Raw genomic sequence first — 26,246 nt, forward strand, 5'->3', positions numbered from 1 at the left:
TTACTAAAAAATTTAATATACAACTTGGAAAATTATTGCATACTATAACCTTCTTGATACTTACTCAAATGGGAACGAATTTAAGCGAAAACATGTTGAGAGGAATTTGTAAGGAATTCCTAAACCTAATTGAATATTCTTATGGAAGATAATTCGTTAACCGAGGCACCACTGTATATATATTATTTCCTCATCTGTTTCTTGTTCTATATATTTTCAATAACTTTTATCAGTACTGTACACTGACCATGAGCATTCGTCTGTCGCTCATTTTGAAGACCTCTATCCTCATGCTGACCCATACAATACTGACCATATAATGTAATGTACTGTACAATATCGCCCTTAAGTACTGTACTATTTTTCTAAAACCTCTATTGGTTAACAGATTTCTAAAATTATTAAGTGCTGTTTTATTAGACCTTATCATTTTGATTCTTACATTTATGCCACTGATTGGGTTGTTTTTCATCCGATTCCATGCATTCTTTATTGGGTCTAGCAAGATTCAAGAGTTCCCAGGCCACTCAGAATTAAACTTCACAGGCTCCAATTAGGGCATAAAAATGCCCCTAATTACATAAGTGGGATCAATGGTGTTTGCAAACAGTGTACAGTTTATGAAGAATAACTGGGGAAATGATTCAAGCCAGACATTCTTTAGATGCAGTACTACTGTATTATATGACTAAATATGTCTTAATTAAAACACACTAATTCTCAATAAAAGACTTTTTTAATAATTGTAAATATGTAAATTCAGTAAATATATATATACAGGTTGACAACCCTTTATCTGAAATTTCGAAAACCGGGCACAGGTCACTGACCCATATCGGGGCCTGGGGGGCGAAAATGTAATAGTAATAATAATTATAATAATACAGGTAATAATAATAATAATCATAATGATAATACAGTAATAATAATTATTCATAGTAAATAAAAATTTTAATAAAAAATACACAATAAAATAAGAATGATAACAACAATAATAATAATAATAACAATAATACTGTAATAATGAAATAATAATAATAAAAGAAATACAAGAATGAAAAAAAGATCAAGTGAGAAACATGACCTAGACCTATGAATTATTACTACTATTATTATATTTTAGCCCCCAGGCCCCAATGTGGGTCAGTGACCTGTGCCCGGGTGGGGTGATCCCTATATATATATATTTATATATATATATATATATATATGTAAATCACTGTAGGTGCGCGTGATCTAGGTATATGCTGATAACCACAAGGAAAGAAGGAAACACGAAGTTCCCAAGCGCTTTCGTGTAATTCACATCTTCAGGGGTGAGCACAGACTAAAGAGAAATACAAACCAAGGTGTATATATACAGAGGAGGGTGAGACCAGGTCCACAATGGTCAGGTATTAGGTAATGACCCTACTAATCTTTAAATAGCTAACCATTCTGAAATCCGAAAAATTCCAAAAGCCGAAATGCATCTGATCTCAAGGATTTCGGATAAGGGATTGTCAACCTGTATATATTTTTGGGGGATGAGAGGAAGAAAAACATCATAATTGTATAATTTTTAATTCTGGAGACACCGAATTGAAATAGAAGATTGTTTTTCCATTTTGAGGTAAAACCAAGATACATTTATAATATACTGTACACAAATTTGTACACTTTTTTTAAATGTTGAAAATTTTATATTTATTAATTTTTTTAAACAAACCAAATTTTATCAACTTAGCCTCACCCATTAACATTTCTCCTGCCATCATGCTTCCTGTACAGTACAGTATATACAGAGCAAGCTTCCTGTATTTCCTGACAACTGGTATGTACCTTAGTCACTCAAGGTTTTTCTTCCTATTTGTTTCTCTTAATAAATTTGTGAAGCTTGTGTTCAATTTCTCTTGTGTATTCCAGAATTTTGTTTGTATTTATTTTATTGATATATTGTTAAAAACTACTTTCCATGTCTTCAAGGGACTGCAAGTGTACATTTTGAACATCACCCACCTCCCCCAGTCTCTTAAGTGTTGGGCAAAGTGCAAGGTGGTGTACAGTGAATGTATTTTATAATGGTTGCCCTCATGTCTAAGACTGGCTGGCCCTAAGACTACCTAGGCATTATGTAGCTTAAGGTATATAAGATGTCAGTAATACAACAACCACGCCTTAAATAAATGAGCTGTAAGGCCCAAGGAGACCAGACAATTCACAACAGGCTACCATTACCCAAAAAACACAATCCTCTAAGTGATAACATCCAAGGCCAATATTACTGCTGGGTTGATAAAGAGAATCTCAAGGCAACCTTTAAGCAACACAAAATTATTTTTTATTTTAGAAAGAGAGCTCAATTTACATACGGTACAACTAAATAATAACTGAGACGCAGAAATAATGTGTGAACGTCACAAAATGTAGAAAAAGTATGTATGGACCACTTCGCAATAATTCTGCACTAAACCTTGGTACATTGGCTGGCCATTTACCTATTAATGTGACAAATAAAATAAAACAGAGTAACTGTATATTGTAGCTACACTTAATAGCAATACAAAAGATACATAATGTTATACAAACAGAGAGAGAGAAGGCAACTTTCCATAAAAATAAAACCAACATCTTCACTTTTATCAATAATGAATCAAATCATATTTTGTACACTTTCTTTTCTTTACTTATCTTACAATTCCTTTAAAAAATACCTTGATTCAAGGGGTACAGAAATCTGTAAGGGAGAAATGGTGGTGGTAGAGTGGGAAGTGTAGACAGGAACAAGAAAGAGCTAAGACAAATTAGAAAGACCCAACATTCCTTTTGTCTTAGGTGTTATATATTGAAGTCAAGTAAAAGTCTAACACTCTCCTTTTGACACCCCTGACAATTTTTCGATCTCGTCAATTAGGAGTTTGTTGTACTCCTTGAGATCCAGAGGTTTACATCCATTGACAGAGGTTTTCAACCTTCCTTCATCCTGGAAAAATAAAAACAAGATGTAAGCATAACACAAAATGTAAGGAACATTAATTAGTTATACGAGAAGAACAGCTAACTTTCACTAATGATGGCTGCCACCCTAACAGCTAACTTTCACTGCTGATGGCTGCCATCCTAACAGCTAACTTTCACTGATGATGGCCACCACCCTAACAGCTAACTTTCACTGGTGATGGCTGCCATCCTAACAGATAACTTTCAGATGATGGCCACCACCCTAACAGCTAACTTTCACAGATGATGGCCACCACCCTAACAGCTAACTTTCACAGATGATGGCCACCACCCTAACAGCTACCTTTCACTGATGATAACTGGCATCACAAGAGCTAACTTTCACCGATGATGGCCACCACCCCAAGAGCTAACTTCAACTGATGATGGCTGCTGTGTATGGGTTTAAATTCACAGCATCATAACAGGTGTACCTCTAGGAATAAATACACTAAAGCTACAAGATTGGTGGCACCAGCTGAGGTGTAGTGTATTGTTACATCAGCGATTGAACACAATCACTCAAAAGAGGATTCCTTGACAAACTTAGGTAAAGTTCAACAGTTTAAAGATACTGTATTATGATTATTGTCTATCCTTCATAAATCTATAACATTAAATTCATATAATTCCAATGACTTAAATCTCTGAAGAACAGTAAACTCTCGATTTAACGGAAACCGATATACTGTACAGTAATGAACTCTCGAGTTAGGAGGAGGCATTTTTCTGTTATTTTTCGCTCAATTTAGTGAACTCTTTCGCTAAATCGAGATTAATTCCGTTAACATGCTCACACCCATGGAGACAACTTCAGACACACGATACAGTAAAACCTTGCTAAGGCGGACTAATTGGGAGAAAGGAGTGTTCGGGATAAGAGGTTGTCCACCTTAGAGCAAATTTTCCCCCAAAAGATGGTCAAAAAAAAAAAAAAAAAAGGAATACAACACCAATGTACGGTAACCAATTTTTATGAAAGAAATAATTATATATATAATTTTTTTTTAATTAATTTAAAAAGTATTAAACACAAAGTACTGCACACTTGGTTCACTGAAGGCTTAATCTTCTCAGCACCCTTACCGATACCAAACACTTTCCTAGGGGCCATGATTATTGTTAAATTATTTCAATAACAATACAAAAAAATATGAATGTTACTTCAGCCTACAACGAATGCACTAAATGTATAAAAATATTCATGATATAAAAAACACCATATAAGATGTACCCCCCATTTTAGGTAGGAGTGTTTAGGAATTTTTTTGAATTTTCCTCCTGTAGCCACAGTTTTCTTAAAATAATATGTAAGTGCGTTCCAGGAAATGTGAGGAATAAATAAAAAAATAAAAAAATGCAGTAATGCCAAATCAGGAAACAAAAGCCAAATTAAAGTTTAAAACAGTCACCAATTGCATACACTCCGTATTTCACCAAAGTAACGAAGACCAGCTGGGACGCCGTTTCCCGAGCAATGCTCCCCACCCCCTACACTCTGTACTCACCCCTCCCTCACTGAGCCAACTAACTCTTGTGCAAAGAAATGTATATAGTATTCCGTTTACGTGTTTGCCCTTTGGAAAATTATTTCTTTTACTATTTTCACAAAATGTATGTACGATGATGTGTGCATGTAATGGAGTCAAAAATAAAAGAAGAGAGTTACGACTATGTACCCAAAAATGCAAGTTGAAATACAACTATAACACCTCACAGCTTGGCCCAGCAGCATGGTGGTCACAGTGATGAGTCTAACCTGGCTACAATGCCATGATAAATCACTATTATATCAGTAAACATTAATAATAACAGTAAATCCAGTGAAACATGGCAGGGAAGGAGGAGAGTTACAAGAGCATATGACGCTCAACTAGCAGTCACTCAACTCACTCCCCTTACTCGCACCTGTTGCCAGGCAAAGAATGGCTGGTAAGATTCAATGTCATGAAGTATAAGAGGATGTACTGAATGTGAAAAGGACCTGAGTTTGTATGTTGAGATTGAACTGAAGTTCTTGGACCATTGTGAGAAGGTGAATCAAACAACTAAATTTTTAGGTCTTAAAAGGTCGTTCAGATATCTAGACGGTCCGTCCCTCATCACGATCTTCAGGAGTTAGGCGTTTCCCCGCCTGGTCCTCGATATATGCTGGAGACTGTCAGTTGTATTGAAAATGTCCAAAGGAGCATCACCAGACTGGTGCCTGCACTTGGCACCTCAGGTATCCAGAGAGATTAGAGCGCCTGCAACTGCCTACAGATGGGCAAGAAGGACTTAATCAAGGTATATAAACACCTCAAAGGGCACTGCTCCTCAAGTGTTCATACCTAGAGCTAGTGGATGCCTGCCCCACAAGAGGCCACAGCACAAGGATGAAGAAGGTGCAAGTCCAGAAAATTTGTGAGGGGGGAACCTTTTCAGTGAGAGTTATGAACTCTTGGAACAACCTGCCAGAGTGTTGTGACGGCACCGAGTGTGAGCTCTTTCAAGACCAGACTTGACCAGTACTGGAGCAGGTTCAGATACATTTAGGAGTCAGTGCATGCCTAGTACTTGCCAACCGCATAACAGAGACATGACCAACTGCCTAAGCGGCTAACGAGCTGATCAGTGGCGAAGAGGATAAAAGTAATAAGTAGTCTAGTTTGAAAATGGTGACAGGTATTGTGATAAACAATTAAACCATGCATTTACCTACAATAACAAAATAAGAAACACTGTATCATTACTAGAGTGAATGAAATAATATTCCCAAAAAACAATTAATAACTCTCACGAGGTGGTCTGAGAGGTAGCAGTGAACAACACATGCGGTGGCGGCAGGACACAGATAGAGTGATGTACACAAACTCCACATGTCAAGCGATGTGTGGTGTGGAATTTGATGGAATCACGCATGATTTAGTGAAATACTGTAGTTCAGTATATCAAACGAACATAATGGAAAGGTTGATTTAGCGGAAATTTCAATTTAACAAATGGGGGTGGCTCGAATTAGTTTGTTAAATCAATTAGTTTGTTAAATCAAGAAAATACTGTATGCTGAACAAAAATCTTACTGTGGTGCTAAAATTTTCGTGCATGGTGATTACTGAAACAATTAAAAAACATGCAGACAGACAGAATAATCAAATAACTTACATTATAAGATTCCATCTTAACACGTAAATTAAAGACGTATTCCTTGAATGTCGCATTTATGAAAAACTTGGTGAAAGCATCGTGGTCGGTCTCCTTCAAGTTGCCGATGTTTTCTGCAGTGGTGCCCAGGATCTCCTCAGCAATATCGTGGAATGCTGTTGCCCAAACAGTGTTTGTGCAGTCCATCAGGTTCATCTATTGAGGGGGAAAACATAAAATTTTCCTTAAGAGCACAATACAGTACTTTACAGAATCTGATCACAAAAATTTTTTCACAGTAGAATTACGACTCCTATATTTCATACATTTACAAGGTGGAATAAATCACTAATGCTGTGAATGTATCCTTCAGTTCCAGTTAAATATCAAGAATTTCCAATGTCCAATCTTTCAAACGGGACGGGACAACGGCATTGATAATTTACAATACAGTTCAGTAAAATATTAATAATGAAACACATTTTGAATTTATCAAAAATTCTCAAGATACATGAATAATATGAAGAAAACAATTAAATTAGCTAAATATAAGTTGGGGCGATTCCAGCCACCTAACTAAATGGGTCTCTTTCAAGGATTTACCAAATAATTTAAAGATTAGTTATACAGTGGTCCCTCGGTTAACGAGTTACCTTCCATAAGATTCTTAACTTCGGTTAACGAGTTTCTTACGAGCCGACCTGAACATGTTTTCGCTTGCATTTGGCGGTCCACCAGCTGTAGTATTAGTCCGCCAATACAGTAATCGGTTCTAGGGCTTAAATTCCTTACCATTTTAGCAAATATCAAGAAGTTTATACTATTCAATAATTTTAAAAGTTTAATATTAATTTTTTTAGTCATTTTAACAATTATTGAACATAATTGAAGGTAATGAAACTAGTTTTATGCGTGCCATCCAGCCTCTCAACACACCATACAGGCGTCAGTCTCTGTGTCTTTTCAGTGGAGGTAACATCATGCTTGAGACTCTCTTCAACTAAAAGCTTTTCTTTTCTGTGTTTGCAAGCAAATTATTGGTCATTTTGAAATTTATTTTACATATTGACAATATATAATGCAGTGCAGTGTTGATTTAAAGAAAATAATCTTGAATTACACCAAGAGAACTAAAATTTTATGGGTGAAATGGCGCCATGGGGTGCCTTCTCTTCTCCCTTCTCCTCCACCCCCATTCTAATTCCCATCATCATCATCATCATCCAGGAGCCTTCTAAATACACACCTCAAAGTAAGTGTACTTTTCTACCTTTTTTGTTGAATTTAGGCAAATTTCGGTGAGCTGGAACCAATTACACATTGAAACAATGGTTTCGGTTAACGAGCAACCTTCTAAAACGGATTGTGCTCGTTAACCGAGGGACCACTGTATACAGAACTATACATGGAAAACACAAACACTGCACTGTACAAGAATGTAAGGATAATTAATTTACCAGAAAATAGACCCAAAAATACAATCAAATATGATACAAAGTACAGTGTATGATGTATGCTATGAAAGCAATGTGAATAAAACCCAAGTGAGAAATACTGTACTGTACTATAAAATTTAAGACCAAAACCATTCACCGAAATGTTAACATCAAGAAGTAAGCCAACTGCATCATTCAACATGCCCACATTTCACTTTTACACAATAAATATACACAGTCTGTTTCTTTATACAAGAACCCTAAATGATTAATATATTTTAGGACGTACAATAAAGAGGAGCCTAATAAATCAGTGGGAATAAAGTCTGATCATATCATTGCAAAGGAAATAAATGTTCATTATTGTATGTATATTATGTATGTGCTCCATTTATATACATTATTTATTCAGCCTAGCTAGCAGTGTGTGGCAATGTATTTACCATGTCCCACACGCTTAATTAATGTGCCTGGCGACATATGGAAGCTGCTAATGTATCACTTGCCACATGTCACCTGTTTGTCCAGTAAATAGAACCTACGAAAACCCTACAGGTGTTTGTGTTCGCTCCTGTAGATATAACTTGGTACCCAGAACATATACAACTATGATCAGACTTTATTCCTACTGATTTATTAGGCTCCTCTTTATTGCACATCCTAAAATATATTAATCATTTAGGGGATCTCGAATAAACAAAATTTACTTGCTAATTCTACAAGTACTCCATTATTCTACACCTGACGAACTTGACGCACCTCAGCAATTTTTCTGACACTTCTATTAATAACACCAATAAAAACGAGATCATCTCACTTGTAGCATGAGCCGCCACTGGAAGGTGTCATACTCGCGCCCGCACTTCTCGCACCTATACATGCCATTGTTCAGGTCAATAACCTTCTTGTTGCAATTATCAGAGGGGCAAGCAGCATACACACTATTATCATGACGTATCAGAGTAATGTACGCTTTGTTCTTATAGAAATCAGATTCGATGCTTCCCAGCTTTTCTGCCATGGCTTCTCCAAATGTTTTGAAGGTATCATTTGCTAAAAGAAAGAAAGAAAAAATGCATCATCAAAATAACTTCCTGTAAGGCTATGTAAAAAAATAAAAAACAATTATCCATCCAACTTTGGCATAAGTCCTATCCCACTATCCCAGACAGTAATTTTCTTTATCTCTAAAAGTGATCCATTGTTTGAGGTCAAAGCAGAGAATCTGCGAATGGCATTTAACCCTTAATCGGCAGTCACTTCCTTTTTTTTTTTGGCATTCCATTTTTGTGTATATGAGGGTGGTGTAGGGAACCTTTAGCTGCTGATTAAGAGTTAAAAGCCCTGGCATGTGTGTGCATCAGAAAGTGAACAATACCAATACAAAAGCCATACACAATTACCTCCGCCAAAGCCACTTCTCTGGTTGGAAAGGTTAACTGTGCCTATGTTACAGCCACCATTATCAAACCACCCCTTCAGCTTATGGGCTTCCCGGATGTCTGGGTTTATCTGTAGGAGAAAGAATTTGACTTTTTAAGATTTTGCCTCTCACACTTACCAGAAGATGTCACTATGACCGGAGTTTGACCGATTCATGGTCATCTTGTACTGTATTTAGCTACAGCATTCTTTAAACTTATGCCATCTTATTCAATGATTCTGAATACCAAGCTCATACAAGGCTTTTATATCCAATTTTTATGGTTTTCACTTTAAAAACATATTTAATATACTGTAACTATAAATTATTCAAACTAGGGGGGTTAAAAAGCTGACAATGTGATTCAAATGTACAGTACAATAGGCTTATGTTTGCAAGAGTAAAATATGCACAAATCACTGCTGAGCAATAATGGTTATTAGCCAGTGTTAACCCCCTTCACTATGGGACCCCACTTGACATTTTATTTAGCTTACGTCAGGCAATTTTATTCAGCTGAGAGGGGAACCCGTACACAAGGGGTTAATAGGACCATTTAAAGAGTTAATAAATTACTGCTATAAACTGATGACTACAGCATTGAATACTTAATTAAATGTTGAAATAGGTAACTGCAAATAGAAAAGAAACTCAGAACAATAAAGATCCAGCTTGAGCAGTGTTGGAGGGTGTACTGAACACAACACATGACCACCACATTACCTGTACAGCGGAGGAAGCAATTGTTGAGAGACAACGTCCATTAAAGTCAGACAACTTGGCTCCCTTCACAGCTACTATGGGTTGCTGGGATCCATCAAAGTTTTCTGCCTGGCTTCCCCACAGTGTTAATCGTACCTGTGTGATAAATCGGGGAACCTTTGTCATGATGCTGCTACAAATAAGAAAGGGTGGACATTATGGTAGACTAGAGCCATCAGTAGTATGGCTGATAGCTCTTTAACTGTTGATAGTGTTAAGTAATTAATCTAGGAGGTGGACAATGTGAGACCTACTACAAGTGTCTCTAAATACAGAATTATTAACCACTACTTCTTTACCTCTCTCTGTGTCTCGTCTAGAAGCTGCATATCTCGCTTCTTTAATTCCCGGCCAGATGTTTTCTGAATCACGGTAGAAATATCGTGGGCTTCTTTGCACACTCCAATAATATCTGAAATGCCATTAAAAATGAAGATTTACACAGTGATCATAGGGGATACTAAGTAATCCCATTTTCTATTTCTCATTTTTGGTATTTGGAAATGAATGCACTACTGATAAGGTAAAAACTTGGTACAGTATCTTGGGAGAGACTTTACTGAGGAAGGGAACATGTTACCAGAACACATCTTTTATATCAGGTGAAGAGATAAGACACCAAATTGAAAGAGATTCTTTGTTTTTACTCTGAATTAAGGTCATACTTGCACTATGGCTACTACAACACACTTCCAACACTAGTTAGGTTCCTCAGGGTGTCACTAAACTCAAATTACACAGACCTTATTGGGAGGGGGATGGCTCAGTTCCCAGGCATTCACTTCAACAACAAAACTTATTGTACGCTATAAACACGATCAAAGAATAATAATAAAGTGATACCCAGTCATACCATATAATTATAGAACTTAAATGAACAGAAAAGAAGAAAAAAACGAACACTTAAAAAAATTGCAAAAAACATACAAATGTTACATACAAAACTTTAATAACAAATAAGAGGCATAAGGAGTACCTGAGTTTGTGAGGCACCATTGCCATCCTGAGGTAAGCACACAATGACTTATAATTAAAAGGAGATAAATAATATTAGGAGTAATAAATGATATATTGTTATGGTGTTCCCCCATCAGCAACACACACTATACCAAACAACAGCAGCCTCTTCCAGTCATGCACACAACACTACTTTCTGAATGTAAGCAAATCTTCCTCACCTATGAGAGTGTCTTTATTCAAGCTTTCAAGTTGGTCAATTGGAACAAAGTTGAACTGCATGGTTGGGATGGACGTGACTTCATGGCAAGGGGTGACCTGTAGTAGTGATTAAATAATGTCAAATTATAAAAGGCCTAATTTAGTGTTAAGATAAGGATGAGAAACAAGGGATGTGATTTACATAGTGTTTATGTGTGTCCTTGAAATAAACTGGACATAATACAGCATGAAAATGATGAAATGATTACAAATTAGTTCATAGTTTGGGTTAATAATAATTTCTCTAAATGCAATTCCTTGCACCATAAAGACAGACAATGAGTATTATCCTTGGCCTCTCCCTCCACCACCCCACTGCTCTCGTCCCCAGCCCTTCCACATCACCTGTCTCTCCACCCAGACCTTCCACATCACCTGTCTCTCCACCCAGACCTTCCACATCACCTGTCTCTCTACCCAGACTTTCCACATTACCTGCCCATGAGCCAGTGTACAACAGACCGAGCACCTCACCTACACCTCTTAGGTGAAGCAGCAATACTATCCCTACTTATGAGACAGGTGGACAAGGGTAGGGACCTCAGGGGTGAAGCTCATATTCCTGGTTGTTAATCCTTGAAGGAGGTTTTGTATTTATTACTATTTAAGGGACTACAACCCAGGAGTATCAATTCGGCCAGCAAAGGTCTAACAAATTTTCATATGGTGAAGAGCATACAGTTAAGTATATAATTCCTTGGGTACTGGAATAAATTATAATCAATCATATGCAAAGGTTCAAACACTATACTGTATTAAAATGTGAACATCCAAACACGAGTTATTGTACATAAAAATGAACCAATATAAAACAGCGATCTAAACAATTATACTTCAAAAGTTGATGGAGAAAATTGCTATAGTAGTAGAGTTAATGTATACTATAATAACACTGAAGTAAAAGTGCCCACCTCGGTCATCTTATTGAAGGTCATCTCATAGTCATTCATCAGGTTGCAGTACTGTTTGTTGGCGGGTTTGAGAGTGGCTGACGAGATGAAGTACACCTTGTTCAACTGAAATAAGTTACATGATAATGTAATTAATAGTGATCTGGGACACAAAAACAGATCTTGTGTGTGAAGATTAGGAACTTCCTCCCCCCCCCACCACCACTTATTTTGACTGATGATTAAACATCCTAATATTGACCTAACCAAATCCCACATGGTAGAATCAAGGTGTTTAATAATTTGGTACAATAAGCAGGGGTGCCTTAACTTCATGAGGTCCACGAAAACTTTCACAATGATCAATGAATCACATTCTCCTAACTGGGTCCACCCGCTTCACACATGGGGACTTCTATTGCAAAATATGCTAATAATTACTTGACCCGTTACGTTACCCAGTCAAAAATAAACATTCTGCATTACAGTTTGGACAAAAATAAAGGAAAAGTGCCATTATCTAACCAATGGCTAAAAATTGTCATCAAACATAATTGTTACTGTTGTTAATAAGGGAAAACCTAATGATAAGCTCATATTAATTCTCTCGAAAACCTTAAACCTAAAACTATACACATACAGTTAGTGGTAACCCTATCTCCCTAAACATGCAAGTCTTATTCCTCTAGAACTTCATAATCAACAAATTGCCCATATAAATCACTGTGACATGTCTGTAAACACTCTACATGAGTGAGTGGGTAGTAGCAGAGGCAGCACTAAAGAGAGAGAAGAAAATGTGAGTAAGAGAGTGAGTAAGTAGCAACTGGACTATAACTCACCTCGATTGTGTCATGAAACTTATCCACCTGCTCGTTGAAAGCTGTTGCACGAATTTCCCCACTCTCATCGATGAGGTCCATGGAGAAGAGCTTGCCTTCACCCCGGGAGTTGGACCAGGTACGTATGTCGGTTTTGTTATTGACACGAACACACACGGTCCACCTGGGTGAAAAATGTTGCACCATAAACTTTTTTTAAATTTCTAAAATGGAAAATGAGGGAGAACAAAAAGAAAAAGAAAAAAGAGAATTTTCTGATCACAATGGTCTATTTTTTTAAACACTAAACTGTACAAGCGGCCCACTTATAGCCTTCCCGAGTTGATCCATTTAATTAAACAAAAATAACAAACTAGAGGTGTGTGTGGGAGGTGTACGACTCATAACATCATATACAATAGGAACTCCACTCACGAACCGAGTTTTTGCCTCACCCTCCGCACATCCAAACCCACAAAAGCAGAAATTGACAGTACAAGAAAAATATTATTTCCTGCCTTACAATGGTTAAAAATTTTCACACGCTGTATTTATAATTAAAAATAAACTGAAACATACATAATGCAAGGTCCAAAAGGTAAATAAGGACTGTGCTTTATTTCTATAACAGATCTTGGGTATAAACTGAGGAGGGGTCGCTCTTCAATTTTTGTTACTCTGATATTAACGAGTAGAAGCAGTTGAATCTTGAAATTTATTAACTAATTTAATTTCACAAAGGAAGTGATATATATAGAATTTTAGAGTCAGCATTGTTTGCACCATATAGGGTGGGTCAGAATTATGTACATTACAGTACCTACTATAAACACTTCCTTTCTTCAAATGTTAGTTGATTATTCTCCATATCAGTAGGTCAACAATTAATTGATCAAGTTGTCAACGATATAAAGTATGACTATTCAAAGTGTTGATCGACTGATTGGGTTAAATATCTGGCCATTTAACACCGAAAATGAAACTTACAAACTAAAACTGATATAAATAAAATAAAATCCTCTTAAGTTTAAACATCAAAATTAAAATAACATCGAATCCTGTATTTATTTAAAATCACAAGAGGTGAAGTACCTCTATTGCAATTAAAAATATAAAAAGTCAACCATCAAGGCACCAAACTTCTCTCACTAAGCACCTTAGAGATGGAGGAGCCATCCTCCTGCCAGCACTCGGCCAGAAAACGACTCCTCAAGTCTCCATGACTGGGACACTCGACCAGCAAGTGTCACACAGTCAGTGGCACAGGACAGTCATCACAATACGGCATCTGTTTGCAAATATGTTGGCAATACCTCAAGACCAATTGTTGTTTTAGCTCCTGAAATATCAAATTTCTTTGGCCAACAGATGTAGCTGGTCTAGTTCACCAGTTGCAGGAATGCCAATAGTGATAGGAAAGGATACTGTCCCATCAACGTGCAGGGGATCTGTGACGACTTGAGGTTCAGTAATATCACAGCAAGTTGGCCAAGTGCACATGCTGGAAAGATTTTCAATAACTCCCATGTGTGCCACATCCTCAAGCAAGGGAGTCATGCTTATACCTGCTTGGAGATGGTGGTTATCCCTGCCAACAGTAATTACTCACACCTGTACTAAATCCAGCAATAATACTGCACATGCAAGAATAAGAAATGTTACTGAGCAAGGTTTTGGTGACATCAAGATATGGTTTGCTTGCCTTGGTCAACCTGTTTGAACTAAATTAAAAAATAAAGAGAATCATCAACGCTTGAGCAGGTCTTCGTCGTCTGGCCATAATGGAGAACATTCATATTCCTGAAAAAGAAATTCTGGCCTTGTTAAGATAAACAGGAAGATCATGCTCACTATTAACCACAGGATTTTTATGGTCAAACAGTGTAACTGAACAGAGGCTTTATGATCCACCATGGCATCAATGAATAATACAGTTTTGTTTTATATATAATGTATTGTATTAGCTTTGATGTACATACATTTCCTTAATCAGTAATCTTTATATTGATATAAATGTATTACCCTGTACACTTGTATATATATATATACTGTATATATATATATATATATATATCTTGATAAAATTACATGCTGCCTATCTACCTATTGGACAAACTAAAATCATTCCCAACCACAGAATGCCGGACTAGAGAGGTACAACCTGTATGTATGTATGTATGTATGTATGTATGTATGTGTATATGTATGTGTATATATGTGTATATATGTGTATATGTATATATATATATATATATATATATATATATATATATATATATATATATATATATATATATATATATATATATATATATATATATATATTATATATATATATATATATATATATATATATATATATATATATATATATATATATATATATATATATATATATATATATATATATATATATATATATATATATATATATATACATATATATATAAAACTGTTTTTCTTCAAATAATTAATCAGCACTTTCCATACAAAATAATATAAATACTGTATTTATTGTCAAATCTCTTCCATATTCTATACTGTATAGTATATAAAGTGATCCCTCGGTTAACGAATTACCTTCCATAAGATTCTTCACTTCGGTTAACGAGAAATCCTTCGATTAACGAATTCCTTACGAGCGCCCCTCAACATGTTTTCGCTTGCTCACTAGCTGCCGTATTAGTCCGCCAATACAGTAATCGGTTCTATGGCTTGAATTCCTTACCATTTTAGTAAATATCAAGAAGGTTGTACTATTCAATCATTTTAAAAGTTTTACATTAATTTTTTTAGTCATTTTAACAATTATTGAACATAATTGCAGTACAGGAAACTAGTTTTATGCGCACCAAACAGTCACTCAACACACCAAGCTTGGCGTCAGTTTGATACAAGTTCAAAGGAAGGAACACCTTATTTGACTCTTCAACATAAAAGCTTTTTTTTCTGTGTTTACAGTCAAATTATTGGTCATTTTGAAATATATTTTACATATTGATAATATATAGCGCAGTGCAGTGTTGATTTAAAGAAAATAATCTTGAATTACACCAGTGAACTAAAATTTTACGGGTGACATGGGGTGACTTCTCTTCCACCCCAATGCCTTCTCTTTTCCCTTCTCCTCCACCCCCATTCTAATTCCTATCATCATCATCATCAACCAGGAGCCTTCTACATGCACACATCAAAGTAAGTGTACTTTACTGCATTAATTTTTCGTTTGTATGTAATTTTTGGTGAGCTGGAACCAATTACCCAAAAACCCATTGAAACAATGGTTTCGGTTAACGAGCAGCCTTCTGGAACGAATTGTGCTCGTTAACCGAAGGACTACTGTACAATGAATACTTCTTCATACTTGATGAACATACAGGCATCTCTCTCTATTGTTTTAGGTTTCTTGAAAACCATTCGGTGATCCAATTTTCAGACAATAAGAGGTTGATATGCGTGTCTTCCATGATGCAAAATAAAGCACCGACTAAGCGGGGGTTAGGAGACGCCATATCATGGCTGCCCAGCTGATTACAGTGCATCACCCAGTGAAATCAAACCACCCAGTTTAATTCGTGCCTTAAAAACAAAGAACATCTGTCGACATGGATAGCAGTGAAGCATGCATCATGTCAGCGTGGATAGCATGAAAGCGTGTATCATCTGTTTGTGTGGATAGCAGTTTAAATTTTAAATCTGTCGACCATAACCTGCTGAGCTTCACCAATGAACATAACAATCTCATCCGAAATTCTTTTAAAATCTGCAGACATGCTTTTAAATGTTTCTTTTGCCTCCTCTGCTGCTGACCTCACAGACTCACAGGTTTGTTTAAATTGCTTCCTTGAGCCATTGATCTGCTTTAGTTTGGCTGTGTGCAGTTCCCCCTGTCGTCGGTTATCAACTGCCGCGTAGCACTCCTCTCTCTCAGTGGTGTTTCTCTTCTTTCCTCTTCTGGTAGTGTTCAAGGGTGAGGGATGTGGTGTGTCACTTACTTCAGACCGTGACATAAGAACTAACAAAGGGGAATGAGAAAAAGGGCCATGTGACGTTCCAGGCGTCACTGAACTTGACACAGGAGCTGACGAGGAAGCATGCTGGCCTGTTCGAGGCTGAGTAGCTGACACTGAGCAGCCTGAAGAACTTGGCATTGGTTCTGCTGGTAGGGTATCTGGTAGATGTGCGGCTGGTTCTGCTGGTAAGGAATCTGGTAGATGTGGGGCTGGTTCTGCTGGTAGGGAATCTGGTAGATGTGGGGATGGTTCTGCTGGTAGGGAATCTGGTTGATGTGCGGCTGGTTCTGCTGGTAGGAAGTCTGGTTGATGTGGGGCTTCATATTCAACCCAAGCTGAATGTAACAACAAAATACAAACATTGTTATTTCTAATTCACACTGTAATGTATCGACTGTAAACCTCAACTTCATGAGTCTTGTAAGCAAACTTTAGAGGAGGGGCGTATCTAGTACATACTTATCAACACAATCAATTACTGTATTTCAATATACGTAATCTCCAATAGTGTAATAGACAACTTTTTATTACAACTGCTTTTACAAATACCTCTACCACATCTTATTTAACTCACAATCCCTTCATTATGGGGATGCCAATTTTAATATTTTATTCGGTTCATGACACGTGTATGCAAGGGTTTGTGTGTTATATTTACATTTGTACAAAAAAATTACAATATATAATCTAATAATTTTTATTGGTATCACACATACACATTCACAAGACAAATTTTAATGTCTCGTACCTATGGCAGCTTCAAGCCCCTTTTTCACTTTCTGAACAGCGGCTGTGGCCAATATATTGTACTCGGGTGGGCTAGGTGGTACACCCTCTCCAATGCCTGACTTCTTCACGTGGATATTGACCCTTTAACATTGAAAATAACTTATATATTGGTCACATTCAATAAAAATGGAATAATTTTTTTGGATTATCTGAAGATTCCCCCCCTCCCCAAGCTTATTTCACCCAAAGATTAACCACCTTAACGGTAACCCAACCTCATAACCCAAATAATGTTAGGGTGATTAATCTCAAGGTGAAATAAGCTGGTGGGTAGAATCTTCAGGTGATCCAAATTAACTATGAAAGGGAAACTGATCTAATCTAAGCCATTTGTCGTGAATTGTTCCAAAGGAAAAAAATTCAATATTATCATATAATTTTCTAATAACATCACAGTATTGTGGTTTATACACATATGTGGCTTAATACATAATGCCATGAAAAACAACATTTAAAACATTTATGAAACATCACTACAGTATAATATTTTCCTTTTGTATTCCATGTGTTCCATTGAAATACTGTATAGTGGAAGAAAATATAGTTAATTTAATCATGAAGGAAAGGGCAAACTATATATGAAAACAGGACTAAGAAAACAAATGCAGAGAATAATACACGTACTTACTTTACAAAGATATGTTCCCATGCTTCCTTCAGTTGAGCGATGGACCTTGGCTAAAGATATGGATACGCAGCATTAAATTTGCTCTGTAAATTGGAGCCATGCTTGTTGCTTGTTAGTAATGCTTGCACAGTCACAAGGTTTAACTCGAATATCAGCACTGTGCTCAGAAATGATCGTTTTTTGCTGCTCGTCGGTGAGATGCACCGCTCTTTCCGTTTCCCCCATTACTGTTTGCTTACAAATTCGGTCTGCTGATAGCGTCATTTCCAGGTTGCAGGGCTACCAACCCTTTTAAATAAAGGAATGCATGCGGGGTCGTCCCCATATGAACTGAGCTGACCCCATCACACAACACAATCATTAGAAAGAACCAAATAGCTATGCCGAGTCGGCCACAAGCAAGTGAAGAAGTGTTTAGAGCCGTCCTGACAGTTTAAGTTTGAAAAAATGGACCATGTTAGACAAAAGCATTGACTTATATGATACATTAATCAATATACTCTGAGCACTTGTTCATACTTACTTATTCTGATATGGTGTGAGGGAACAAATGGGATGAACATTTCCACCTGTTGGAGTTTTTGATGGTGAGATTCCCTGCTTCAATGGGTTGTGCTCTCCTAATGGATTACGTTGAGGGGTGCCACCTGTAAATGTGTCCACATCAAGTTTAATTATTATGATTCTTTTAACACTAAAGTCGATAGTGAAAAAAAAAATCATAAAAAATGTAGGAATAAGAAAACAAAACTGAGAAGATCACTTAAAATGTAACCTTACAAAACAAAGAACTTAAAGAAGTAAAGATCAAGAGGAAATATAGGTACAATAACACTAAAAAGAAAGAATGTCACAATTACATTTTTGGTGCAAAAAACAGGTGAAAATCTCAGAAATAAAATACAGGTCCTTGTTTATTCCTAGAAAAGGCCAACTTATATGGAAGTGGCATAAACATATACAGTACTGTATACCGTACGGGTGTCCATTAAAAAGAGGAGTTATATTCCCAGTCCCATAGCTTCACTCCCTCATCCACTGGATTTTATTAAGGAAGTGGCCTTGGCTGGCATAAACAGGACTTAAATATTAGTCCACAGGTCCTAAATTGACTACATACCTGTGAGGAAACCAAGCAGGAGGGAGGAAGCTTATTAGGGATGTTAAGTTGACAACATGGGAGAAATGTGTCTTGTAGCAAAGATTACTTGTGTGTGACATGTTGCCATACAGGAGCAGGGAGAGGAAGGTGTTTGTTCCAGGGAGGAGTGTGTGGAAAGTGAAATAAAAGAAAGTAAAGGAAACATTCTATGCTGCGTAGAGGAGAGTGGAAACAGCCAGTAACAATGAGAAGGGTAGTGACCGGGAAACATCAAAACATGGTCTGTTAAGTGGCTGGACCAAAGGACCAGTCTGGTGTGTAGTAACAAAGTGGTGAAATGATGAATTGGACACTATTATGTGGGATATGGGTGGTGATAACATGTACCGGTACTACCTCGAGGCCAAGTGCAAGGCTCAGAACAATTAACAGGATGCATCTGCAGATACTGTAAGCAGAATAGTGTGCTTGCTAGCTGAATGAGGGATATAGAATAGGAAGGCAGATGTTGGGTTGAAACAAGGACAACTGTGTATATATACTGTACCAATTGCTCCCATGGAAGGTGTGGGCAGGTGGGGTTGTGAGCGCTGCTGCTGCATTGGCTGCTGTTGAGGTCTAGATTTGTTGGGGTCATAATTCACTGGGTCCCCAAGTTTAAGTCCCACTTCCTCACCTGTTCGCTCCAATTTCATCTCAAGTATAATCAGCACCTATAATATAAAGCATCAGTGGACATCCTTATTATGAGAGCAAAACTAAATAAGACTTTCCACAATCAATGTTTATTTTTCCATTCAAATACACAAAAATCAAGAGTAACCAATTTACTAACTTAAAACCTTGGCCAAAAATGCAACTCAGTGGTTACCCAAGAGGAGTAAGTTGATGCTGTACAGTACCGGAGTGTTTTATACCCAAACAGTGGCACCAACTTACTCACCACAGTACTGTACTATACACGGTCCTCACTAGATTACTAGTCCAATATTATACCAAGTCAAGTTTGCAAATATTTAAATACAGAAATGTGTATTGATATACTGCACATAATTATGTATACTGTAGTATTAAATATATTCATGTTCATCGTTTATATATACTGTACTAAGTTGAAAATTATATTCATACAGTACAAGTAGTACATACATAATATATACTACACAAAATACATATGATGAAAGACCTACATTATTCACATATTATAATCTCTTCACATTAGGTACTGTAACTAATTCTATTAAAACTACAGCATTTTAATCACTTCAGAATTATTAGAAGGTAAAAATAAAATACTGTGCAGGTAAAGTAATACTGTACACATCAGGAATCTATGGGACATCAGCTCTCACTTAACCATATTCACTGTACAGTACAGTACTATACGAGAGAGCTAAACTGTACACAAAGTCCATGCAGAGGTAATATAAAACATGTACACGTCCTCACCTTCTTGTTTCCTTGGACAGTATTACAGACGTAACGATTCATCTGAATGATGCAGTTGTTGGTGATCACTCCTTCAGTCACTTTACAATTGAGGTGTGTGGCAAGCATAGCAAAGCTACTTGACCACTCTCCATCTGACACCAGGAGACGGTAGCGTTCTTGAGATCCGGTGGGAATGCGCTTCATGGACTGTATGGAGTACAGCATATATACACTTATGAAGTTCATAAAATATTTGTAAAATTTTTATGTGGTAAAACTGAATTAATAACTAATGTATCCTAACCTAATCTCCCCAAAGTATTAGGGTGGTTAATCTTTAGGTTATGTATGCAGTGAAACCTACCAACTGTGTACTCAGACCATTTCCATAATCTAAACACCCAAAATTTATAACAAAGGGACCAGTCAAACATAGCAACTACCTATTATAATATGTATTTCAATCACTATTTTTCACCTTGTAGCCACTTCCAGTACTGCAATCTGGATGACACACATTTCAGGTATTGTGAAGCACAGTACAGTACTGCAAGGAGCACAACATATCCAGGTTAGCCGAGCATCTCAATATAAATAAATAATAGAATTACCAGAATTATGAGGCACCGATAACATACGACAAATCACTAGCCAGACTCAAACCCCTAATTCTAGCTGGATTCGTAAAATGCTACTCCCGACTAATATGTTAACGTGGGCAATCCCCGGTGGAGGTTCACGGCTGATGGTGAAAAATGACAGAACAGAACTCTCAGTGAAACATAAAGTCAGATTAAGCCCTTTTGTTGTCCTTATGGCGAGGTGTGCAGCGATCCTGTGAGTCAAGGTTTTGAGTCCCACAGAGTATTCCCCATCAGAGCAAATAAATAAATAAATGCAATCTATATGTGTGTGATAAATGAACTGTAGAGAAAAGTTTATAACATGCCTACCAAGATCTGGAGTATTGTCTTCTAAGTGAGCCCCCTCAATGATGTCCTATACATTTCTCAGTAGGTATTCATTTAAGCACAGTACAGGCACCTGAATACTTAATTACATGCATTCTGATCTTACTGTCTACAAGAATATTGGTGTTAGTTTCATTTACAACCACGTATATAATATACCATGATCTTCTCACCAATACTGTAGTACATAAAATGGCTTTTTAGATATGCTTACCGCATGATCACCTGAAGAATCTCCACCCCAACTTATTTCACCTTAAAGATTAACCACCTTAATGCTATTTTGGGGAGTTTAGGATAGGCGTTGCATTTAGTGCATGCAATCTCAGGTAAAATAAAACGAGGTGAAGATTCTTCAGTAGAACTTTAAAATACATAGTACTGTTACAGCGTAGTATATATATATATATATATATATATATATATATATATATATATATATATATATATATATATATATATATATACAGTATTAGGTAAAACTACATAAGAAATGCAGTAGTACTATAACGCCACCAGCCTTGACCCATCAGAACAAATGGCGGACAATTAGCGGAAGCAATTAAAGGTACGTGACCAGAAAAATAACCTCTGCCTATTTTCAAATACAGTACAGTATAGTACACACAGGTTGTCGTGATAACCTAATCCGAGGTTTCTACAAAACAGTATACAGTTTAACTTGTTCTGATCACCAACCGGTGTGTGACTCTTGTCTTTAACCCGCACATACAGACGATTTTTTTTTATATAAATTATGGCTAAGACTTTGTCAGTTTAAGTTTTGCAAGATGTACAAGCATCAAACAGCTGATTACGGTTTTCTTACCTTCATTTTATAACACTCAACAGTAGTGGTCCTGCTTTAGTGACCTCATGAAATTTCTCTGTAAAAAGACATAAGCTTTTCTACCTCAAGAGATGTACAAAAAATACAAGTGGAATGTTCTTTATGAGATAGAGAAAAATATAAAAAATCATATAAGTGAAGTGACACAAAATATATTCCTCCTGCATTTTCTGTATGTTTCTCAACGTTAGAAAGCGTTTATCTTTATGGAGAAACTTCATCTGGTTGCTGCTAAGTCCGGACCACTCTCATTAAATTTTACGTTACCTTCCAGTTTGCCAATTTTTTTTTCACCCTGAACATGAATCCCCGTTCAACTGACACCATCGTGCTTGTTTACATAAATGCTTTCAGAGTCCATTTTTTAAACAAACACCTCCATTAAAAGCTATATATATGACCTATCGCTAGACACATAACGAGATTTATCTGCACAACTTGCCTCCAACTAATATATTTCACATTAGTAGTTCAGGTTAAGTGAAACAGTTCAAGTTAAAATTCGGAAAAGATCGACCACAGAACTTTATACTGTATTGATACAGGTATTTGTAAAAAAAAAAAAAATATTAAGTTACCTTCTCAAATTTGCATTTTTTTCATTTTGGGGAGACTTTTCAATTCGACTTTCCAATATGACCTGTTAATGTACTGTACCAATATGACCTGTTTGTGTACAAGATGACCATATGTTCTCTTAATATCTAAGATGAGGGTAATTTATGAGGAAACCACAACCTCCAGAAGGAGTTGTTCGATTTCTTATATTTTTTCCACAGATGTTCTTATCATTACAGTGAGTATTTTTGAAGAGGCGAATTTTTTTTTAGTTTTTCTCTATTTACCACAAATCACCTGCAGTGGTCAAGGCACGAAGAACGAGGGAAATTGTGGGGCAAAACACGGTGAAAATTAATCACGACACTGAAATGATGCTTTCGTTTGCACGCTGAGAAATTAATTATTTACCATAAATGTTCCAAAACCTGCCAAGTCACCACTTGCTGTCGTCTGCTCAGTTTGTTTCTAACTGACCCTTTCGGCTTCAGTGTACTCTCACATCCAGAAAAAAATAAAATTACACCATGATGCTTCAACAAAGTTGCTTTCATTGGTACAAGATATCAAAATGAGTACTTTCTGTTTAATATGGCGGGGGATCTCCCCCGGCTAGAAAGTTAGGTAAACTTAGGTCACAGCTCAAGGTTGAAGAAGCTGCAAGTCCAGAAAATTAAGAGGGAAAACTTTTTGGGTGAGTTGTGAACTGTTGGAACAATCTGCCAGAGAGTGTTGTGACGGCACCGAGTGTGAGATCTTTCAAGACCAGACTTGACCAACACTGGAGCAGGTTCAGGTACATTCAGGAGCCAGTGCATGCCCAGTACTTGCCAACAGTGCGTAACAGAGACGTGACCGATCACTTAAAGCTGATCAGTGGTGAAGAGGATAAAAGGGGTCTGACTAATTACCCAAATGTACCCAAAAGTAGCTGCAATGAAGTCAAATAATGGTCCTACATGAATAAATCAGACTGCCAATCACTTCTCGACTAGTATTTGGTGTCACAAAGTAAAAAAAAAAATTGGAAAACTTAATTTAATCGAGTTAATAGATGAGGTACATGTACCTAACCTAACCTAACCTCGACTAGTATTTGGTGTAACGAGGTCACAAAAAATTGGTAAACGTAATTTAATCTGAGTTAATAGATGAAGTGCATGTACCTAACCTAACTTAACCTAACCTAACACAACTCAGATTAAATTAAGTTTACCAATTTTTTGTGACTTTATGACACCAAATAATAATTGAGAAGTGATTCACAGCCCGATTTACGCTTGGAGGACCATCATTTCACTTCATTGTGACTACATTTGGGTTCATTTGGGTAATTACTCGTTCCCTCGGTACAAGCACGCAATCTATTAACTCAGTTTAAATTAAGTTTTCCAATTTTTTTTTACTTTGTGACACCAAATACTAGTCGAGAAGTGGTTGGCAGTCCGATTTATTCATGTAGGACTATTATTTGACTTCATTGTGGCTACATTTGGGTAATTAGTGGACGGAATAAAAGTAAAAATTTAGGTTAGGTTCTATTAAGTTCTAGTAAATGTCACCTCATTTAAAATAAGCAGTGGATATTTTGCCGTAACCAGTAAGTTCCTACTAGCGCTATTTTACCGTCAGTGTGCTCTCATTGGCTAATCGTCCATTACCGGCATTTGGCATTTATTTCGCCTTGAGTTGATCACTGTGTAGCTGTAAACATACCTAACCATATTTCTGTTGGGCATGGAAACTTATCATTATAAAAGAGGCGACATTTACTAGAACCTAATAGAACCTGACCTAACCAACCAAAGAAACTTACCTAACTTCCTATAGCCAGGGGCCAGACCATCCATCATATTAAATAGAAAATACTTATCCAATCAAAACGAACTCACGGTAAAATAGCATTAGTAGGAACTTAAGGTAACAGCAAAATATCCACTGAGTCAATATATCAAACAAGCCATAACATGAAAAAACCAATGATTATCAAACAATGTAAATAATACCCAATTAAAATCATAATTCCTACAATAAAACATCAAAAGCATATACAAAATAATATAATACACACAATAATATTAAAGAAAATACTAAAACACAATAAACGTGGCTTTGATCTGCTCTAGCTGGAAACAAAAACAACCCCCCTCTATATTTTACCCTTATTTAACAACCTTTAACATTTAATATACTACAACCACATTGATATTAACTTACTGCAACAACTCCTGTACTTAGTCCCGTCATCTTGGTTGTAGATTGGGTTTATTTGAAGAAGTTATGAGGAAGTATAGATTGACGTGACTATCTCCCTCACTCAGGTCACAACACGACTTTTGGCGCGAGAACGGAGGGGGAGGGAAGGGGTGTGGGGGAGGGTTGGAGTGGAGGGGAGGGGTTGGGGGTGAGGGTAGGGGAGTGTGTTGGGGGTGAGGGTAAAGGGGTGTGTTGGGGGCAGTGTTAGGGGAGTGGGTTGGGGGTGAGTGTAAGGGGGGATGGGGTTGGGGGGTTAGGGTGAGGGGGGAGGGGGTTTGGGGTGACGGTGAGGGTGGAGGGGGCTGGGGGTGAGGACAGTGTTGCCAACTCGGATTTTCAAATGTCGCTAGGCTGGTACCTAGAAGTAGCTAAATGTCGCTAAATCTTCCATGGAAAGTCGCTAGCTATTATTCCCAAGTTTCTTGAATGGTAAAATTGTCTGTCTTTCTGCACTAAACGGCTCTTCTGCTTTCTTGTGTTTTTTTTAGTGTTTTTGTGTTTTTCAATGTCGCACAACTTAGCAGACAAAGTACACTTGCAATATTTACAAAATCCTTTTTTATTATCTCCTGGCACCTCCAGAAGCCAATTTTTGTATCTGTCATCTCTGAGCCATTCCTTCCTAAATCGCTGCGAATACTGTGGCTTACCCATTTTCTATTGGGACTATGAAGGGTTCAAATTAATAAACAGCATGCAAACAAGCGGAAACTTTCCTTGATGGTTTTTGGCAAAGCGGGTGAACAGTGTCGGGGCAACTGTATGGAGTCTATGGGCCACCCATGGTGGACGCGGATGACAAGTTTGGAACTACGCAGGGTTGATAGAATTAATTCTATAAGATGTTTTGCTAATATTCTTTAAAATTTAGCGTATTAATGAAATTCATATTGCATATCTGACAAAAAGGTAAGTTACCCAGGTGCTACAAAGGCGAAGGTAATAGACAAATAAATGACGACACGGCAACATTAGCCATGGACGGGCTGACATCAA

General features: G+C 36.9%; 1 protein-coding gene across 1 annotated transcript; it reads right to left on the reverse strand.

The window, feature by feature from the left end:
- Window positions 1-1,549: 1,549 nt before the first annotated feature.
- On the reverse strand, window positions 1,550-25,353 carry LOC121862910 (replication protein A 70 kDa DNA-binding subunit-like). Its single transcript, XM_042361320.1, has 14 exons — window positions 25,212-25,353; window positions 21,569-21,614; window positions 20,634-20,822; window positions 19,732-19,897; window positions 18,606-18,729; window positions 12,674-12,836; window positions 11,853-11,957; window positions 10,902-10,998; window positions 10,023-10,135; window positions 9,685-9,819; window positions 8,942-9,050; window positions 8,356-8,591; window positions 6,124-6,318; window positions 1,550-2,962 (listed from the first exon to the last, which is right to left on the reverse strand). The coding sequence occupies exons 3-14, from the start codon at window positions 20,817-20,819 to the stop codon at window positions 2,843-2,845; spliced, it is 1,749 nt and encodes a 582-aa protein (XP_042217254.1). The 5' UTR covers window positions 20,820-20,822; window positions 21,569-21,614; window positions 25,212-25,353; the 3' UTR covers window positions 1,550-2,842.
- Between the last annotated feature and the right edge of the window lie 893 nt (window positions 25,354-26,246).

This window comes from Homarus americanus, unplaced genomic scaffold (genome assembly GCF_018991925.1).
Source record: "Homarus americanus isolate GMGI-L3 unplaced genomic scaffold, GMGI_Hamer_2.0 scaffold24922, whole genome shotgun sequence".
NCBI classification, from domain to species: domain Eukaryota; kingdom Metazoa; phylum Arthropoda; class Malacostraca; order Decapoda; family Nephropidae; genus Homarus; species Homarus americanus.

Coding starts and splice junctions, on each gene's coding strand:
- LOC121862910 (XM_042361320.1), bottom strand. CDS start 20,819: ATGAAGCGCATTCCCACCGGATCTCAAGAACGCTACCGTCTCCTGGTG. Junction 12,837..18,605: donor CTCACACCATATCAGAATAA/GTAAGTATGAAC, acceptor TTTTTCACCCAG/GTGGACCGTGTGTGTTCGTG. Junction 10,136..10,901: donor GAATAAAGACACTCTCATAG/GTGAGGAAGATT, acceptor ATGGCATTTCAG/ATATTATTGGAGTGTGCAAA.